The 16,322-nt window shown below is 36.6% G+C and overlaps 1 protein-coding gene across 5 annotated transcripts in view; it reads right to left on the reverse strand.

The window, feature by feature from the left end:
• The window catches only part of COL21A1 (collagen type XXI alpha 1 chain), a 96,638-nt gene that overhangs the window by 17,496 nt on the left and 62,820 nt on the right, over positions 1-16,322 (reverse strand). For all 5 annotated transcript variants that reach the window (XM_042016966.1, XM_042016965.1, XM_042016968.1 and 2 more), the window contains 2 exons: positions 5,106-5,150; positions 4,712-4,765 (listed from right to left, as the gene is read on the reverse strand). In XM_042016966.1, the coding sequence (XP_041872900.1) occupies positions 4,712-4,765; positions 5,106-5,150 (99 nt within the window). The remainder of the gene's footprint in view (positions 1-4,711; positions 4,766-5,105; positions 5,151-16,322) is intronic.

Consider the following 16,322-nt stretch of genomic DNA (forward strand, 5'->3'; position numbering starts at 1 on the left):
AGGAAAAAATTCTGCAACTCACAACATGGTCTGTAATCCATCCTTAGTTATAACTGAAAGTGACACAAAAGTTTCTTGGTTTCTGTTTAAGGTTTCCAAAACCAGTAGAAGTATTTGAGCCATTTCATCATTGTCTTTCCCCTTTCTGACTGTGTGTCCCTCAAAGGTTGCCATGACTTGACTCCTTATGCAAATTTTAAGAGATTTATCAGGAGCAGTTAACTTTGGGGGCCACACCTTTGCATCTTCTGTAAAACCTTCAAAGTTATACTGTTCATTCTAGAACCCAATAGCTTCTGCCATTTCAGATCATGACACTTCAGCACATGTACAAAGCCAAAACAACGCCTTGGACTCCTTGAATGGAATCGTATTCATAAAGGCATGTTTAGCTGTATGTTCCCTACATAAAATATGAGCTAAAGAGTATTAAATCATCAAAGGGTGATTTCCTTAATTTCCATTTAAAGCTAGTCTCACGTATACATTAGAAAAGAAATCCTTCTTTGAAATCATACTTTCCAGGAAGGAATTCCCATTAATCCTATTTTCCACATCTGGTGTTAACATTTGTCTTTTTCACCACTTCATCTCACTTCACTTTTACTCTAGAACTGCACACAACAATAAAAACAATATATTATTATTGTTTCACTTGGACTTGCATAAATACTGTGAAATACAATCTGCTATGAGAGTGTGCTTAAGACACAGTGTAAAATAAAAGCATTATGATAAAAAAAGTCAATTAAATAAGGCCTGGAAATCTAACTTGTCAGGAATTAAATGTTACCAGTTATTCCAACTGATAATATTTTCAAAATTTGCTGTCATTGTTATTTGATCTTTGCTTTTATACAAATAAAAGCAATCACCTTCCATTTAGTACTACATTAGGAACAGTTCACTCCCATGACATTATCTCAGACTTTTCTCAAAAGTTACATGTAATCAAAACCACATATTTTTTACACAGATTACAACTCAGCTTTGCAGAAATATATTAAACTTCATTTTCTAAAACTAAAAGGGTGTCTTTGTTTCTGCAATAGAAGAAAAGATTCAGAATATCTAAAACAAGATGTAATTCTGTAGCCATGGTTTTCGGAATTTTGACAGTTTTCTGGTATTTAATGTGTGCTTTACCATTAACCAAAGATTAATATATATTAACCAAAGATTAATTCAGGTTTTTTTCTCACTTTATGATAAGAAAGTGCTGGTCACCGAAACTTTCCATTAATAAATATAGCAACCTATTCTTTAGGCCACAGACACAGGCCTGTAAATACAAATAAACTGTATCAAACACAAGACTAGAAATTTTATTGAATAATTTCCAACAATTTCCTGAACTTTGAAGAGTAGATATGCTTGTTCTTACTTACATAGAAAATCAGTCTTCTTATCAAAGATGATGCAGTTAATCTAGTATAATATATTATTTGGTAAACAAAGGTTTACCTCAACCCATTTCTTCCATCATTTTGGAATAGAATTACCAATTCCTCTCCAGCTGGCTTGAAGTTTCTGAGGACTGTTTACACTCATAACCTAAGAGACTGTGTATTCCCATTAAACATTTGCTTATGGACTGTGTTAAGCACCAGCTTTGATGCAAGAAGACTAAGAAAATAATAATTTGGTTTTGGCACCTAATCTTGATTATATTAATGCTGTCTTAACTCACTTGAACATTAAGCCTGCTTCTTCCCTTTTCCTCTTTTTATTTATATAGCAAAGTAAGGTTTTATTAATTTTCATGTTGCTGTAAGGTATAATTCAGTTTAGCTGCTTGAAATCAAATCTGATGTTAACTACTGACCTCCTCACTTCTGAAATACAGCTCTCTTCATTTTGTGATCTTTTTTTTGCATTCCTTGAAGACTACCTTCCTTTTCCAAAAAACCTTGTGCAATGACTATTTTCTTCTCCTCAGATTTCTCTTCTTTTCTCCTGGCTAGCACATTAATCAATAGAGAAAAATGAGCACAAGTTTGGGGAGGTATTGCAGGAAGGGACAAGAAATGTGACTGAGGGATTTCTGGCTCCTTTCACATTGCCACCTCAGTGTAGCCCTGTGTTTCATATCACGTAACACACTGGGAGTCTACACTCTGCCACCTCACTAGATCATTTCCAGTGAAACCCATATCAGTCCTTGGATTACAGAAGTGGCATATGCTCATCAAAAATATCCCTCATTCATTTTATCTTATACAAAGTAGAAATACTATATGTACAGAATAGCTGCTTTTTTTCCTTTCAATTAAATCAGCTATGTGTACACATCCACATTGACCTGCAAACACATATCAGACAAGGAAAATCAGAAAATACATTTAGTATAATTAAAGATCAAGTATACATCTGCAGGAAAAGGAGAAATAAAACCTATTTTTCCTGGTTCCCTTTCTTGCACTTTCATTACTAGGCCATATTTAACTTGTTTAAAAAATTACACCAACACAACTAAGTGAAATCAGCACACTGCAAGAATGAAATGTTCAGATACAATATAGGAAAAGCTTGAGAACATGATCTGAAAACTATATAAAATTAGAAGAGAATGTCCTGAACAAAAATGTAGAACAATTCAAGGACATAAAACGTAGCATTACTCTCCTATTTTCCAGAGCTGACATTATATGGCAGGTAAATTAATAAATTGCTGGTGTTGGCAATGCAATAGGGATAGTCATTACCAAAGAAGAACTTGTTACTGAAAAATTTTCCCAAGCTATTAATAGACCATCCACAAGCTTTCCATCTGTTTTTTCTGGAACAAACATATTCAGTGTGACTAATACAAGGAAAATCCCACTATCTTTTCTGGTTTAAATTCCCTAATGGCATATAACATATTCAAATATTCCATGCATCAATCTCCTATTTAATTTATCAGGTGACAAAAAAATACATTAAATGAGTTGACAGGAAAGAGGAATAAATTATTTTCAAGTGTATCATGAACCAGATGTTATTTATCTAAATAAAATTTAAAGAAAACATGGTAGGTGAGTTAAATAAATATGCACGCTTTGGAATCCCACAAGGCCTTATTATAGTTGATGATATAGCCTTCCCTCTGGCATTTTGTTCAACTTTGGTCAGAAAGAAATGGAGAAAAAAATTCCAGCAACAGGCAATAAAAATAGTTAGGAGGCACAGGTGAGAGAGCAAATGTTCACACGTTAACTAAGTGTATGGACACTTGAACTTTCAGTTCAGGCACTGTTTCATGCAAATTTGATCTGGACAACTGCAATACCTGGTTGTCAAGGAAATCTATTTTTTCCAGAGAAGATCTTTAGGTGGCTGCAAAAGTCCTCTAAATTCATGAAAAGAAAATTAACCAATGTACTCTCTTTATACAAAAAAAGCTTTCTGATATCTGTAATGTAGTGATTGTGCCTGCGGCAGTCAGGAAAGGAAGAGCTGCTGTGTGGACAGGGGTAAGTCTATAATGTAGGAAATCCTGAATATTCTGGATGACAGAGTAGCCCAGAATTTTTAAAATCTGAAACTAATTTCAATTTTTGTCTCCAACAAAAACTCTTTCAGTTTTAATTGATCATATATATTTTATTAAGGAACTGTAAGAAGAGGAAAGAGAGGGGAGGGGAGGAGAGGAGAGGGAGAGGCCATACTATGAGGCCTCATAGTAGCATACTCCAGCACCAATATCTAAATGATGCTGAGGTTAGTAGTTACTTTCATACTCAGATGGCTAATCTGGCATGCAGTGACATGCAGTTATGCAAGACTGCACATACCAAGATGGTCAAATATACATGTTGCTAACCTTCATCCAAACAAGGATTCTCTTCAGAATAGGGAATACTGCAGTGGGATGTAAGCCCAACTAATTTTGGTATCAGGTCTGCCCTTACGCAGTCCAGAAGATGGTAACCTTAGCTAGGATGTTAAAGAGATTCATCAAAAAGAGGATTATAAGGTCCACACTGAGAGCCTTGGCATCTTCTTCCTTCAAGGGTCCTGTCATCCAACCAAATGAGGTACAAGCCACCACAGCAACCCTGCAGTCACTGAAAGTGGGAAAGAATGGTGCCTGAAAAGATTATTGCTGTCATGCAAGGAAAGGTAGGTACTAAGATGGTCTTAACAGTGTGACAGTACTGATGACTGAGGAATTAATATCAAGGCCCATTTAGAGAACCACTGAGTATTCTGCATTTGTCCTTGAAGATATAAATATATACTACTTCTATTTTAACACTACAAAGTGATATCAGAAACCCCTTTGTCTATCAAAATGGATGAAATCCAGCCTGACTACTGGACGTCAAGGGGAAGCTCACTGATGAAGATTTTCATAGGGAAAGACCTCAAGAAAAGATGGGAGAGCTAAATCGTGAGACAGACGAGTTATTAAACTGAACAATACAATCTCTTAACAACCTGCAAAATCCAAGAACCTATAAAAATGTACTCTCGCCTCTTGTCAAGATATTCAGAGGCTTAAAGTAATGGCAAGGGTAACAGAAAAAAACAGTTCACAGCTTTCAGTCAGAATTTCCACAGTGCAAATATGTCACTGAGCTAAAAACTTACATTTGTCATAGCCTTGTCTTTTCAACCTGAAAATGGTAGTTTGCTCCTGTATTTGCCATTGCATGTTTGTTTATGACAAGCAGAGAAGGACAACACCACAATTATTTGTTCATAATAACAAAATTTTTCAGCTTACAGTATCTCCTGGTGACCCTTTTGCTCCTGGTTGACCTGGTGGTCCAATTTCACCCTGTATTTTTTACATAAAGAGAAAAATTCTGTGACTAATGCACATATACTTAACAATTTTTTAATATATTCTTTAATTATGCAGATTTAGTTAAGATTGTTTCTCAAGGTATTATGAAATTAGCATGGTTTCTTTTAAACTATTCATTCCTTCTGGAATAGTTGAAATAAAAACTAATGAGAGATTTTTAAACATGCCATGAATTATCTCCATTGTTTTGCAGCATTGATTTGATGTCACAAATCCCCACTATGAAAACTCTTCTCTAAGCCTGAACCCTTAGTTTGGAATGGGTATACATAGTACAGATTTTAACTATATTTTGAACAGCTAATAGTACCTTTTGTCCTTTTGCTCCTTGATTTCCAGGAATTCCAGGAATTCCCTGAGAAGGAAATAGAAAACCTTTTAAATATATGGAATAATTTCACCAGAAATTTTTCAGCATTTGCCTAAATGGTTTGCGTTCAAAATATGGGCAAGGAAAAGAAAGAACAAAACCAAAAAAAAAAAAACAAAACCAAAACAAACAATAAACTCACAAGCAACAACAAAAAACAATATAAAAACCCAAGAATAAAAATCCCTCAAAGCAGCAAAAATACGTAGGAGAAAGAGCTCCAGCTGGAAACATGCAAACTTATCTAGGGATACAGTGAAACACTAATGTTGAATTGTTCCCCACTGCTTTTGTTGCAGGAGTCCACATCTGCTGCTGGGCAGGCTCACATGCTCTTGCTTGCCCCAAAACCCTGACTGACACAGTGAAAGAAACCACTTTACATTATCCGTAAGATTCCTCACATAAGTTAAAGCAAAAGCCCTGGTCAGCGGCACCACCATCAGTATGACAGATCATATTTTCTCATCTAAAATACAGTGACTTTAAAGAGACAGATACAGTTTTATTTGATGTATACTAGCTGCTACCTCCATAAATACACGAAGATCTCTGCCATTTCCTCAACATCATTGCTCATTCAGCTCTACAGTATATATCACATTTTTCTTCCAGTGATCATTTAATTGAACATGATTCAGGTTAAAACAAAATTTCATATATGCTTAAAGCAGAAGCCTACATAGTAAGTCTGGTTTTTTCTCTCAAGTAAAAACTATTCAGATTTGTTGGACAGACAATGTTCTTACTTGTACCATGATTAATTTGCAGCAAGAATTTGGGTAACAGACTTTACATTTTAATCTAATATTGAAAGTAATATGTTGCAGTGAAGACAAGAGGACTGTTCTAGACACCACCAAAACAAATGCATTCTATGGGAAAAAAATAACACGAATGTGACAACCATAACCCAATCGTCTCCATATGGATTACACCTGTGCAAAAGATAGTTCCATTGTTTTGCAGTTTACACCCACTTCTAGTAAATAATGACAAGCAGAAACAGTTCATTGGTCAGTGGCATATGAGTTAACGATTATATCCTGAGCATTTTACAGACCATCAAAATTCTAATGTATCTATCATGAAAGGAAAAGATCAAATAATGTAATAAAAAGAACTTGAAAATAATGCCTCATACTGAGGCTTTCACATTATGTTACATAACTCTTCTTTTGTGCAAAACCTTCTTAGATCTTTTGCACAAATAATGAGATGGGAAATAGGGCACGTTTGTCACCACATTTAGGAACTTCCAGACCCATCTGTGAGTTCTCAATATAATTAGATAATTATTTAATATAATATTTAATAATGTAGTTATTCATTTCTGTAGCGGTAAAATATAAAACCAAATTATGGGTGTCTGTACCTGTAATATAAACCAGAATTTCATATATGCTGAAAAAACATCCCACTAGGCAGCAACCTTGTTGTCCTGAATGTACCAAAGCTTTCCATAGTTACACTTCTGTGCAATTTGGAGGGCTCAGAGAAGACAGTTCCACACACTTATCCAACACAACAAATTATTTACCATGATATAAGCATGCCTAGAAGGAAAAACACAATGTCCTGCTGAGCTGGGTTGATCTTTCTTGGTTAAAATAAATTGCTGGTACAAGACATTTCATTTTATATCAGTGACGAAGAAAGACAAAACTCCAAGAGCAATTGTAAAACTAAGTCACATTTCTGGCTTTTTCCCTTTCTGACTGATTCTGCACTACTGAGGTATGTGGAACTTAGGCCCGTAAGTCAGTGAGAGCTGGTCCAGACCTTAAAATTCTCTTACGCTTCATTGACATTCACTCAGCTAAGAATGCATCTATTGCTTATGCTGATGTAAGTGATTTCCAGAGTACATGGGGTGGAGATTTTCAGTTACTCTCCACATGTCAGCTGGTATAAAAGGAGGAGAATGAGTATTTCCCACTAATTATTTTTCTGTGTAGCTTCCATGGTTCAATAATTACAAAGACTAATTTCTGTAGGATCAGCTCCAGATTACCTAAAAATTTAAAACTGATTTCTTCTCATTATCTGTCCCAATCTATTACTTCCATTTACATGGATAATCTCTGGTTATGCCAATTAGAATTATTTGCACTTTCTCAGAAGACAAGGTTAAAAGGCTGTTTAGGTATCAAGAGTTTCTTACCTAACTTCTAAGTCAAAAGCCAACTCAAGCTATGGAAATGTGTCTTGTTCCCAAACAGAGATTTCATACACAATACAAATCCTCAGAATCTGAGCATATATTTTATTTTAGCCCCATGAGTAATAAGACATTTTTAATAAGAAGTAATGTTTAATAAGATGCCATAACACTAACTAAACCGTCAAAGAAACCTTACTTCAATTATCAAAAAATGCATTCTTACTTTAAAGTATGAGGCAAAGCAATTATTTTTACACCATTTGTAAGACAAAGATTTAATTTTTTTGGAGAGTATATTGCAAATAAAATTATCACAAATGCCTGTGTTTAATCAAAACTTAATATGAAACACATTCATCATGCAATTTTTCTGCCACTAAGGGAAAAACAATGTTTGGAACTGCTACAAATGGGAAAACTGCCACCCACTGGGAGTAATAGAATTAATGCTGTGGAATAATTCATGATTCACTGGCCTATAGAAAAAAAAACTGCCTTTGGCGACGTCCTTTGCAAAACTATCAAGCACACTTTGTTCATATATAACATGAAAAGGAGTTGTAATTCTAAAGTTTCTTTTTCCTTGTCTTTCCCAAAAATGCACGTTAAATGGTTTGTATGTATCACATACGCAGCTATAATGCCAACAGAAAGTAGCATTACATTTCTAGCCAGAATAGCTAAAAACCAAACCATCTCCTGTGCTCTACTGATTTCTGTCCTTGTAACAGTTGAAGCATTTCTATACTTCTGAATCAGTGAATTTGCTCCCCTTTTTCTTCATGTAAGGTTTATTCAGTGTTTCTTCATATTGTCTCGGTTTTGGAGACAAAACTTCAGGAGGAAAGGGCCTCCCCTTTTCCTCCAATAAGACAAGTGGGTCACAAAAAGTGAAAGTGGGAAAAAGAAACCAAACTGTTTATTAACACGCAAAGAAAACAGGGTAGAAGAGGATAAAAAAAACCTCAAAATATGACAAATTCCCGGAGAGAGAACAGCCAGCCGGGCTCAGACCAGCCGGGGCCACCCCGCGGGCCTGCCAGGACCACCCCCGCAGGGTCCCCGGACCAGCAAGGAGGGAAGGGAGGCAGTGAGGCAAGGGAAGAAAAAAAGAACAAGAAAAAAACCAACAGAACCTTCTCCCAGCTAGCTGGAACACAAAGGAAAACAAAAAGGAGCACAGTGCTCGCGGCGCGCTCCCTCCCGAGCCCCTGGAGCCGTTGGGCTGAGCCGTTCAACTGCCCCGCACTCAGTCTCGTGGCCCCGCCCCCCGGGTCCGTCTTAAAGGCACAGCGTCCTTGGGCATTGAGCGGACGGTTAAGTATTACAGCTGGTGGTGGGGTCCGAGGCTGTGACCCAGGAAGAGGTGACCGGTCCGGAGAGATGGTCCCGAAAGGAGTCGCCTGCCCGAGGTCCGGTGTCTTCCTCTCAGCTGCTGGCAGAGGAGCCCTTGCAGAAGCTGTCAGCTCTTTAGTGATATCAGCTCGTGATTCCAGCTCAGCTCTGCAGGGCAGCCTCCAGGCCAAACCAGACCGGAAAGAGAGACGAGAAGACCCATATGGCTGGTTCCGCACGAAGGTAGCTTTATTGTGGGTTCCCTCCGGCGAAGGGAAGGCCAGGGACGAGCTCTCTCCTCTACAGAGGCGAGCTGGTCTTCTTTTATAGGGATACAGGGGATCAGCAAGGGGACCAATGGATTACAGAGGGTCTGGGATAGACCAATGGGTTACAGAATGATCTGCATAGGGTCTCCCAAAGGATTGTGGGTCTACTTTTCCTCACCATGACTCAAAGTAGTCACCTTTCCAGGGAGTCCTGCTGGGCGATTGCAAAATCTTTTATCTCAGCAGACATCCCTCCAGGGCAGTGGCTGGGCATATCCCACAGTTAAGGAATAAAGCGGCTTCGTAACATCACCCCAGGACACATATTTAAAAATTAAGTTAATTGCAAGCATTGCCTCAGTTCATTCAGCATCATCAATCCAACTTTTTCAATTACCTTCACTTCATTCCAATGTCTTCCTCCTTTATTTGAAATTTTCCCTTAAATGGGAAGTCCTCCCTTACCCCATAAAAGCCTGTAATATTATTCATTATTTTAGCCTTAATCAGAAAGTGCTATAGTCACATGAAATTTAAAGTCAGCAAGATAGTCTAGCAAATCTAATCCCTTGGTTTAAAATCATGTTTAATCTAAAAATTCTTACCTCCAGTTCTACCACATACTGCTGAGTTTGTGCCTAAATGCTAATGTCATTGTGTACCTGTCTGGCAGCTAACCAACATTTTTTGAGACTGGGTAAGGACTACTCTCCTTATTCTTTATTCAGCCTCTGTTGCTTGTTTAATCACTTATCTTCCACCCTGTGTCACCTACGTGTACCTAGAAGCCTTTCTAAAGTCTGGTTAGGCCTGGGAAGGCTATGCAGAGTAACCCCAGGACCTAAAGTGACACTTGAATGCCATGTAGATAATTGAAATTATCTCTAGTGTCACTGAAGGTGCTGTGGGATAGGAGATCTACCTTTTGAAAAAGATGTCACTCTGCTCTAGAAACTGTGTCGTGCATGCCAGATGCTGCAGTTGTCCTCACACAAATCCAATGGCTCTTGGTGGCAATGCCCAGGCAGCCAAAGCCCACACACCTTGATGTCTACTTCTGTCTCAATATCATCGCAAAATGAAACTCATCTTGGTATGCAACTAAAGCCCTGGATGCAGTCTTCCTCAGCTGCAGCCTGCACAGCTGGGACTTCAGAACACCCAAAAGCATTAATTTGTTTCTATTGTGATGATGAACCTCAATTATGATAGTTATAAAATTCTGTATAAATATTCTCTTTTATTCCAGTTTCAGCAATTTAAATAAATCTTCCATTCTTTGATAATATCTGGCAGATAGAATGGACTTAACTGTAAGAGGAAAATGTTTTCACAATCCCTGGAAAAATTTTCTTGTAGCTTTCATTAATCATCAGGTGTCTATTTTTATTTTGGATTATATTAAACAGATGGATTTTCTTCCATGCAGCCTCACAAAAAATCCATTAAGGAAATTGCCTGGGGCCTTATATACACTTTAACTAGATGTAAGCATTTTTACTTAAGACACAAGCTACATTTCTCAAAATATTTCCCACTTTTTCTAGCTAGTACCAGGATTATTTGCGTCACCCTTATGTTTAACTTTATGCTTGCAAACAGTGGAAGAAACCATGCAGAAGACCTTTTTCTAAAACAAAACAAAACCTATTTTAAGTCTTAAAATGAGTACATATTAGCTTATTTCTATTCTTCATTTTCTGCTACTGTCTTTAATATTTCCCATTTCTTCTGTGCCTGTTAGGACAGGATGCCCTATTATGGAAAGTAGGAATTTCTAGGCTACAGGTAACATATCCATAATCATAAAATTTTATCTCTTCTCTGGAAGATGTGAAATTATAGAGTTATTTCCAAAGGCTCTTCTGTTATGAGCAAACTACTTTGCAGTCAATTCCCCAGGTAGATGTAGAGAACATTAGTATAACTCTCTTTATTATCTTATTTTCTTCTGATGAAAAGATGGCTTTTATAGCATATGTGACTTCTCTGATTTATGTTTCAATCAAATGGTTCCTTCTACTCTGAAAAATCTGCAATTCTGATTCTGGGAAGACCCTAAAGGACATTACATGAATTACAGCAATAGAACAAGATACAAAAAAGATATCTATCTATCCACATGTTCCCATGATCCCTTTAAACACTTGAAAAATACAACTCTTTATGTATTACTGATCCTTACTTGAAAAAGCCTATTTGATGATACATGAGAGATTTACTGGAGGCATGCAAAAAGTACAAGTCAAGACATAATTTGGATGAAAGTACAACAGTCAAAATACTTTTTAAAAGATTACAGCAAATCCTTGATAATCCTAATAGAATGAAAGACACAAACCAAATTTGGATAATGTATAAAACTGGGAAAGAAATTCAGTGAAGCTGAATCTGCTACTACTGAGTAGTTGCAATTGATGAAAGAAAAAAAAAGGGCTACATACAAAGAAGCATTCCCACAGACCTAATGACTATGCACCAGACTAGCATAGCAGCTTTAAATTAGGTTGAGGAAAGGAAAAAGCATTACCAAGATCTTTGCAGTTATAAGACCACAGCTTTCAAACACTTCTTTGGCAAATCAGTTATTAGCAATAAAACACACATGTTTAATGTGGAACAGAGTGACCCTTATTGCACTGCCAACAACACAGACCTTGGAAACTATAATCTGAAAGCTGGAAATACTAACAGAAAATGAAAACTCTGTATATCTTGTCACAGGCTGAAATCAGTGTTACTCTTGTTTCTTGTAAAGAACCCTCAAAAGAATATGAACGTCAGACTTGCCAAATCTTCATGGATCCAAAGGTGGGCAGACAAACTTGAACTCCCAGCCCTTCGGGTGACACCATGATGCCCTCCCTCTGCCTATCATGCTACCACCAGCCTTAGAGACTGTGAAAACCAACATCCAGTCTGTCTAGAAATCTTACAGACTTCTAAACCCTGACAAACTGACCCATATTTGACACTACACTTAAAGACACTGATACTCAAGCAGTTACATGCCTTCAAAATGCTTTAAAATTTCTCCACCACTTAAATTATGGAGAAAAACTTATGATGGGTCACAGCACTTGAGCACCTTGCACACATAGGACAGGGCAGGCTGAGGCCAGCAGAGCCTCCCCGAAGGGCACCCAGTGCTGCTCTGCTCCTTACACCCAACACATAACCAAAGAGCTCTGTTCACACAGGTCACACTGATGCAGGACAGACTTTTCAGCCACATCCCTTTCCCATAGTAAGGAACCACTCAGTTAAATTAGCAGTGAGTAAGTTTAACAACAAATCATGCCTTTTTTTTTTTCTTTTCATTTTGGTGGATTCTGTGAAATTGGTCACAGAATGCAGCAGGACTGTGTTCCAAAAGGGACTGTAAAATTCCTACAGAATTGGTCCATTGCTGGCTATTAAGCAGGATGGGCCAGCCTGCATCTTTGGCTAAGAAAGTCCCAAAAGCTCTGACAATCTGGCAGTAAATAACAGGTGGGGGAAAAAATCATTTTCTACATACTCCTATCCATTCCCAGAGAAACAGTTCTGTGGTAGTTCCTTTAGTCTTCATCTGTTTGGCAGTCGTTACATGTTTAAGAAATAGCTAAGAAAAGCTGGAACAAAGACTGGCACGAAACCCTTCCAGAGCACAAAGAAAGAAAATCACACCTTGACTCATTCAGCAATCACTAAGACTAAATTTCATTACTAAAACTAACTACTAAAGCAAAAAAATCAATTTGCACAGTAAGAGGCAAAGGTTTCTTCTTAAAATGGTTTAATAATATTAACCAAAATAATGGCTAAATCTTGAAAATGGATTTAAATTCACTCTGATTAAAGATCATGGTGTTTTGTTTTGTTTTGTTTTGATTTTTGTTATGGATGAGAAGCTAAGACTGTATTCTGACAAGACTTTCCATAGCTTCAACTCAGAGTAATTTTAACATGTAAGGATTAAAAAACGAAACACTTACCATACAAATTTCCCCTAATTTTCTAGCACTGTATTTACTTGAGGTTCTGAGACTTGAGTATCGGCTTCTCAATTTCATGTTTAAAGCTCTTGGTGGACAAGAATAATCCAATGCTATTGACCAAGACGATCACTCAGAAGAAACACAACAAGTAACTAATTACTTTGACAGCCCAACTACCACTTGAACACAAAACTAACAAAGAAGCCCTGCTATAAGTTGTTTGCTTCTTTTTCTCCAGCATATTTTCTGGAGGGCTTCAATTAAAATAACTTTAATTAATCCAAATATCTAAACTGTCTAAGAAAGCCAGAACAAAAATTACCAACCCATCAATAAATACTTGTCTTCTATTTGAGACAAGTATTTAATGATGGGTTGAATGCAGATATAATTTTCACTGTAGAAAAAATCATATCAAAGAAATAGACTAAATATATCTACTTGACTGTATGAGGTGAAATGAAAGCCATTCTGGGTAATTCTCAGAATGCAGGCTGTAGATTTGATGCCAGATACAGCACTTAGAGCTCTGATGCAGTTACAGCTAGAGGGTTTTGTATCACTACCCTGACCACAGTTCTCAAGGAGGCTGTAACTCAGACCTTCTTAGGACTCAACAAATTTTTTCTCTGGCTTCTCCCATGTTGAAGAAGAACGATGACTAGCTAGAAAACTGGGTACACTGTTACTACTCTGTTGAAGTTGGATCAGAGGAAGGAAAGTCAAACATCCTTTTGGTAAACTTCTTCCTACTTGTGGTTTAGTAACTTACCATAAGCATGCTGCGAAGCATAGAATAGAACAGCAATGTGCAAATGAAATCAACTGAAATAATAAATATGTGTGTCTGCTACATTCTAACCGATTGTCTTCTTCATTCATACTCTACTCTCTATTTGGTTTCTAAGTACAGTAATTAGCTGGGGGAAGTTTCTCTTTGGTCTTCAGTCAGTGGAAATCCCAGCAGATATTTACCTAAGTCATAAAATGTAAAGAAGAAAATTGTATAGCAAGAATAAGAGGAGATGTTGCCCTTTAAAGATTAAATCGGCACATGTGAAACAATGACTACCAGAAGTATAAACATCAACTTTCCTGGCACTAACATGTCAGATGCCATCCCAATATACAACATATACAAGTCCAAACATTCTCTTCAAGCCTTTCCTTCTTCAGAAAAGCCTTTCTTGGCTGAATGAAATTAGCACACAAGTTCAGGAATGCTCTAAATGTTACTACTGACATCAGGTGGATCCAAAAGAATGCAAATGAGTCCTTTTTTAAATATCACATGTCAAAGGAAGTGAATGTTGAGCACTTCAGGCATACATATTTTATTCCATTTTACCATTTAACTTTCAAGATCTTTACTAGCTACTCTCAGCAGGATGAACTAACCAATTGCAGGCACACACACATTATATTGCTTTAGTTCTTATTTTAAGCCAATTCAGCAAATACACTTTTAACTGATACTTGAGAATAAAGAAATTTCTGATAAAGAACACAAGATCAATTTACAGTTGTGTGGATTTGTCCATTCAACTTTTCAAAAAATCTATATTTGATCAAGTCCAGCAATTTTTTAGAATGTCTTTTTTTCAGTCCAAGAAGTAGTACATTAATATAGTTTAAATTTATCAGTACTTCATTTGCCCAAAGTAACAAAAACAATTCATCAGAAATGTTTTTGAATGATAATCAGGTGTAGTAAACTGATGTCTTCCCACTTAAAAATACATTAAGTCAAATTGCATAGCTATAATGTTAAAGTGCCGAAATAACAATTTCTACAGAAAAACCCACTGCAATATGAATACCAAGAAAATCTAGTTTCTGGTACTGAGAAAAAAGGTAGTGATGTTTATAAGCACATGCATATTGCATTCTCTGCAATTTATGTGAAGGCCTCCAGTTTCCTAAATGCACAAGCATTTAAACAGACAAACATTTAAATGTGTTTTTGGGGAGTGTTACCATGAGAGAGTATATTGGATGTGTAATGAATACATCCATACCACCAAGATGATTCACTCTTGGTTTCAAACCAGATGCCTAGACTCCCCCTTAGCCAAGCTGAAAACATGACAGCTAAAGGCTCAAGCTACATATCATCATTCCCTCAGTGGGAAAAAACACAGGTGGAACATGTGTCTTACTCCAGACAGAATAAGCTTATGCCAAAGCACTTCTTCTGGCAATTAAAGCTCACTTTCTAGTACAGATAACCAAGATGAATAATATCAAGCTTAAAGTCTCTACATGAATATTTCCAATAAACACCCCAAATTATTTTAATGCATAGAAGAAATCAGATTCTTCAGAAGAGCCCGTGGTTTTGTGTACAAATGGGTCTAGCTCATTGGAATAAGTCATGGAATACAAATAAATCATCACTACCACTAATTTTGTGCTTGGAAGATAGTTACTGTACTCTTTAACAAAGCTGCACCTTTAAGTGCTCACTGCAGACAATTCTTTCAGAATCATACTGTTTTAACACTCTCAATTTATAAAAGTAATAAATTATTAAGAGAGATTTTAACAAATGACAAGCACCTGTTTATTGTAACACAGCTCATCAAGTTGATAGAAAGATTTTATATTGGTACAACACATTTGTTAGAGGAATTTCTATCTCTATGTTCACAAAACAGCAGCAATAGGGAAGGAATGCTGGCATCTAATTTGTATCAGCATATGAATTAATAAGAAAAGTGCCAAAGTAGCCATAAAAGGTCACTACAGCATACAAGCAGAAAACAGAGTACTCTGAGTACCATTTATAACTATTTATAGCATATGCCATTCATGCCCACAATGGGTTTACAACTAGAGCTCCTTTCATATTTCCTTACAACTTTTAATAATTTCCTTTTTTTAACATTGCATTTATAAAACAGTCTTAAAGAAATGTTAGCAGGGCATGCCACCTCTTCTCTACATAATTTTCCAAAATTATCAAATTTAAAATGGCATTAAAGGAAAAAAATAACAAAAAATACTTTCCCAATTCTCTGTAGAGAAAACAAAACCAAAAAAGATAATATAATTATTGCAAATTATTATAATTAATGTAATTGAACTGTGTGAGGATATAAATTTAAAAATTAGAAATCATGATGGACAGGCAGAAAGTGTGAATTAGATGGGAGAGAACTGTTAGCTTTACAACTTAGAAAAGCAGGCATTATTTTCCAAGCTGCATTAGGTTAGTGGGTCCAAGTTAATTACAGCATTTACTGTGGCCCCAGTCCAGACTGAATTCAATGGGAATCTTTCCATTGACTTCAATGTGCTTCAGATCAGCAACTATGCTGTCATGTCTTGTATCATTTTTGTCAACTGGGAATAATAAAGGAACTCAGATTAGCCTGCCTGAAGTTCTAGAAGTCTTCTAATTACCTGT

This window comes from Corvus kubaryi, unplaced genomic scaffold, assembly GCF_017639235.1.
Source record: "Corvus kubaryi isolate FWS band 111438036 unplaced genomic scaffold, C.kubaryi_AGA036_p1.0 split3-73, whole genome shotgun sequence".
Classification (NCBI taxonomy): domain Eukaryota; kingdom Metazoa; phylum Chordata; class Aves; order Passeriformes; family Corvidae; genus Corvus; species Corvus kubaryi.